At 40.8% G+C, this 4,687-nt stretch overlaps 1 protein-coding gene across 1 annotated transcript; it reads right to left on the reverse strand.

Annotated features, from left to right (window-relative positions):
- Nucleotides 1–1,303: 1,303 nt before the first annotated feature.
- LOC116379383 (E3 ubiquitin-protein ligase MYLIP-A-like) lies at nt 1,304–3,721 on the reverse strand (the record flags this gene model as incomplete). The annotated part of the gene is made up of 2 exons (XM_031841335.1): nt 1,304–2,758; nt 3,383–3,721. Coding segments are annotated over 2 exons (534 nt in total), but the record flags the coding sequence as incomplete, so codon positions are not given.
- Nucleotides 3,722–4,687: the final 966 nt, after the last annotated feature.

Raw genomic sequence — 4,687 nt, forward strand, 5'->3', positions numbered from 1 at the left:
AATAAAACATAAATATGCAACAGATTAGGCAAATCCAAAATCCACAGCCTTCAATGAATCCTCTAAGCCTTTTTTTTTTCTTTTTTAGCTTTCTCCATCTATTTCTCTCTGACGTTGGCTCTACATGTCACCGCCCACTGCATAAATCCATATTTTGTTGGCCATTTCTCAACAAGAGATTAATGCAGTTTTGTGTGGTATTACAGATACATTTCGGATTAGTATGACAACAGAAAATGTTGTCAGGTTTTCACATTTCGAAGCGCTTAACATATCTGCAGTGTTTCCATGGTATATCATAATACCATAAGCAATACTTTCCCTGTTTGTGCTTCAGCTACATGTGACTGGGTGAGGGCAAAGCATCAGTACAGAGTCCGGCCCTGTTTGTAGCTAAATGGGCATGCATGTGAATCTCAGGGTCAGGGATGCAGATAGTATGAGCAAGAAAGCTGTTGATTCCTATCGCAACAGACAAACAAGTGTCACCGTTCTCAATTTATAGCTCGTCACCGTTACATGTTTTTCCTTTCACATCCTTGTATTTTAAGGTCCAAGTTTACTTTTTAAGCCAGGTGATATTCTATGTGATGCTACTTGTGTTGTTTTCCAACCTGCAATAGTACAGGAGTTCTGCATGGCTGACTACAAATCACAGCACTCTACTCCATAAGTCTCTCCCTCCCTGCTGTCATCAGTGTCCCTGAAGTGTGTTTAATGGCAGTGCTGTACGAGAGCAAATAAAAAGAGATGGGGAGAGAAAGAGAGAAGCATTCTCATCCAGAGTGTCATGAAAAGAGAGACGGGTGGAGTCCGACTAATCAATAGCTGCTGCACTAAACACTTATTTGCCGACTTATTAAAGTCCAGTGGATCTTGTCCTTTCTCATCAACATACAGAGTCTCTTTACCATCAGCTCCCTTTCCTAGTCTGACAATAACAAATGACACGTTGACCTTTCAGGGTACGATTCACCTGGTTTTGCTAGAGAAGTGAGGACTCAAGTCACAGCAGGCGTTCGCTCCACTTTTGCTCTCTCTTCTCACTATGTGTCATCTGAAACCTCTCGGGCCAGATTTGATGGTTTATCTTGGAAACCTTGCTGAAGATAAGTTTGATTTGAGGGAATTTCCAGGTGTTACTATCTGCCAGTATATTGTAACTGATATGAATGTGCAAGTGTCTTGAGGGGGATAGCTAGCCTCGTGCAGTAGTAGTTGAAAGACTTCGAGTCTCAATGAAATTTTACAAGACAAAGTCAAATATTTAAAGAAAGTAAGAAAAATGACTTCCCAGCAGTCAGGTTGGGAACCACTGGCCTAGTTGGTTCCTATTTCCAAGTAATAGGGTGTTGAGTACAATTGCTTTCAGATAACACAACAAAAAATGTTTTTTTACTTAAATATAGTCTTTGAAATTAAATAAAACTTGAAAATGAAAAGCTTTTCAAAAAGCAAGCAAGTATTGCACAGACAAATCTCCTTGTACCCTTTAAAAATGATCAACTCACTAGTACACCCCAGAGGAGAAATCTACAGCGGAGGTTTTCAGAGGAAGCAGCTGCTGTTGGACACATTCCTATTTGTCTTTGTTTATAACGTTGTGGTACTGCATCTAGTAGAAGAGCATTTTGTGCTCATCATTTTTTACTTTGTTGGCATTGAGATAAAAGGTGCATCAGTCTATGAAATCAGGCTTGTTGTTTTGGACAAGTGACAGTTAATCAACAATACCCGTTCCAAGGTGAAGGAGGCTGTGTGAGTGTCAGCAAGATGCTGCATTCATGTTCAAGCTCACAGTTCTGGTGGGCTCAAAAAAAACAAAAACCTTCAAGAGCCCCATTGAACTGAGAGACCACAAGAATGGGACCATGGTGGTCTTAGTGCCTGGTGTATCTTATTAGTATGCAATGCTATACCCAGAGCAGCGCTGCTTAGCCTCTAAATACCCCCTTATTGACGTGGACAACATGGAACATGACAAACAAGAAATGAAATAATATTTCTTAATAAAGAAAAAAAGCATTTCACTCTTACACAATAAAACTCAGCTCTCAAATCAAAAACATAAGCTTTAAAATGTCAGGAAGCATTAAAAATATATCTAAAAAAACCTCCATTATGTACAGTGTTTAGCTATTCTAAAACACAAGAGTCATCATATGGTTCAGGTTCAGGGGCGAGGAGCCTGACACACAAATTCAAAAACAAATGTGTCTATTCTCTATCAGGTCAACTGATGCAATAATTTAAAGACAACGAGAGCCTAAACTAAAAACTAAATCTTGTGGCAGGGGCTGTATAAAACAAACAAGATCTGGACAGAATGACATGCAAACCAATAGCAACAATACTAACAATCACTCAGACAAACTGACGTCCAAAGGGACGATGGTAAATAACATTAAAACACACACACACTTATTGAGGGAGGGGTTTGAGTGTGTCGATCTTTGAATATGCTCAGGAGTTTCTATATGTTTGGTAGTTCAAGGAGTCCAGGCAGGAAACACAGACGGACTATAAATGTTCCTTCTAAGATGAGTGTCCGGTGAAGTTGTCTCTATGCATGGTAGATCTTGTGGTCGTACTCTGTTGTAGAGCAGCTGTGAGGAGAGGCCATTACTCTGTGAATGGGCGCGGGGATGCTGCTGCGGTGTTGGTGGTTGTCGGTCAGCGTCAGGTTCAGCAGGCTGGTGCAGGTGGGCAGGTAGACGTACTGCACGTGCTCCACCTCCGACCGACACACGGGACACATCTGAGGGTAGAGGAAAGAAAAAGTGTTGAGAGTTTGAATTAGTTTATTCTCCAATATTGAGCTAATTTAGGCTTTGAGCCAAAGTGGTTCAACTAATGCAGTCAAGTTGTGAACCCAATGGCAATATATTTTGGCATGCTTAGGATATCTCCTCAAACATTAATTTCATGGCCACATTACACCAAGTTAACATTTGTACCAGTATTGTAATGCGTGATAAAGTGGGTCAAAGCATACGTTGCCAGTAAACACGTGGCTTAAAACCAAGGAGGTGTCAAAGCCAGCAAAACGGTGCATGCTAAGAGAATGTGTAACCGCAATTGCTCAGTGGCACAGCAACTTGCTCTCTCATCAAATGAGCTGTGAAGAGTAATGTTGACTGCCATCAAGGCAACTAATTAGGCACCTCTCAGGTCATCCGTCTGTTATTCAAGATCCAACGACATCGTGACAAATAGACAGTAACAGGCAAGGCCAGCTCAATCATGAAAAAGGTGTAATGGATAGCTATAATTGGAAAATGGGTTTCACAATCATGCTGAAAGCAGCGGAACTTTACTTCTCGCCTTCTGGAGTTCCTACCGACTCATGCGTCAATTAGCTGGGTGTGAAGAAGAGACTCACCTGCAGCTGATTTGCACAGGCCTGGCAACACACCATGTGTCCGCAGGGGCAGAACGCAGCATCTATCTCCTCCTCGCAGCAAAGCATGCACAACAGGGCCTCTCTGAGCTTCTGCAGCCGCTCCTGCAGGGCTCGGCCCTGCTGGCAGCTGCCGCAGTACATCCCGTCGTCCGGCTGGTCGTCCCGGCTCGGGGAGCGTGAAGGAGATGAGCGTCCGTCGCTGCCATTCACCAGGTCCACGACACCGGAGTTGTAGAGCGAGCGGCGGGCGTGGTTGTAAACCTCCTTGGAGGTGCGTCGGATGTCGAACACATACTTCTTGCCCAGGTTTTTATTACACTTAAAATATTCATTTATTAGATATTTTCTCAATACAAATGTATGAGTTTTAATTTGAAATATTTCCTAATTGGTACAGTAAAAATGTCTAATATTCAGTATGGGTGGAGTCAACGATGTCCTCAACACATACATATCAGTCATTGTCTGGAATTATTGAGAAAACTGTTTTTATTACACTTCAAATATTCATTTATTAGATAGTTTCTCGATTCAAATGTATGACTTTTACTTTGAAATATCTCTTAATTGGTACAGTCAAAATGTCGTATTTTCTCTATGGGTGGAGTCAACGATGCCTTGATTACATATACATCAGTCATTGCATGGAATTATTGAGAAAAATATTTTTGTAGCAGCTCAAATATTGTGATATTAGCCTTTTTTTGTCCTCAACATGAATTCATTAGTCATTGTGGGGAATTATTGAGAAAAACATTTTCATAGCACCTTAAAAACTTCAGAAATTTGCCATTTGAAGATATAAATTCAGTTCAGAGTTTTTGCTTCGTAAAAATTGACTGTCAGTCAGGTATTATTAATTTCCAGCAACCCTCAAATCAAAGAATAAATACACTTTACGCACAATTTAGGTGTATTTTCCCTTTAACTCACGAGATGATGGTATCATTTTTTATACTTATTGGAATATAATTCATTTAATCTCATTTCATTATGCAATATGTATTCTTTGTTGGCATCTTATTTTGAAAACCGGATGTTCGTCTGTAGAAAACCGGAAGTTTTCACGTTAATCTTTCCGCTAACTTTGCAAAATCCTTCATCTCGCTCACGTCCTGTGCCGTTTGGTTGCGTTTACCGTAAGTTTCAGCGTATAGGTGCACTACAATTTAAGTGTCTGCTGAGTTGACCACGGAGATCTGAGTGTCTGCTGACTTGACCGCAGTCTTAACAGAGACCTTATTTTATAACTTCTTTGTCTTGGTACCACTTATTTTCCCACGG

The sequence above is a fragment of the Anarrhichthys ocellatus genome, unplaced genomic scaffold (genome assembly GCF_004355925.1).
Source record: "Anarrhichthys ocellatus isolate YVR2014 unplaced genomic scaffold, GSC_Weel_1.0 scaffold4219, whole genome shotgun sequence".
In the NCBI taxonomy this organism is placed as follows: Eukaryota; Metazoa; Chordata; class Actinopteri; order Perciformes; family Anarhichadidae; genus Anarrhichthys; species Anarrhichthys ocellatus.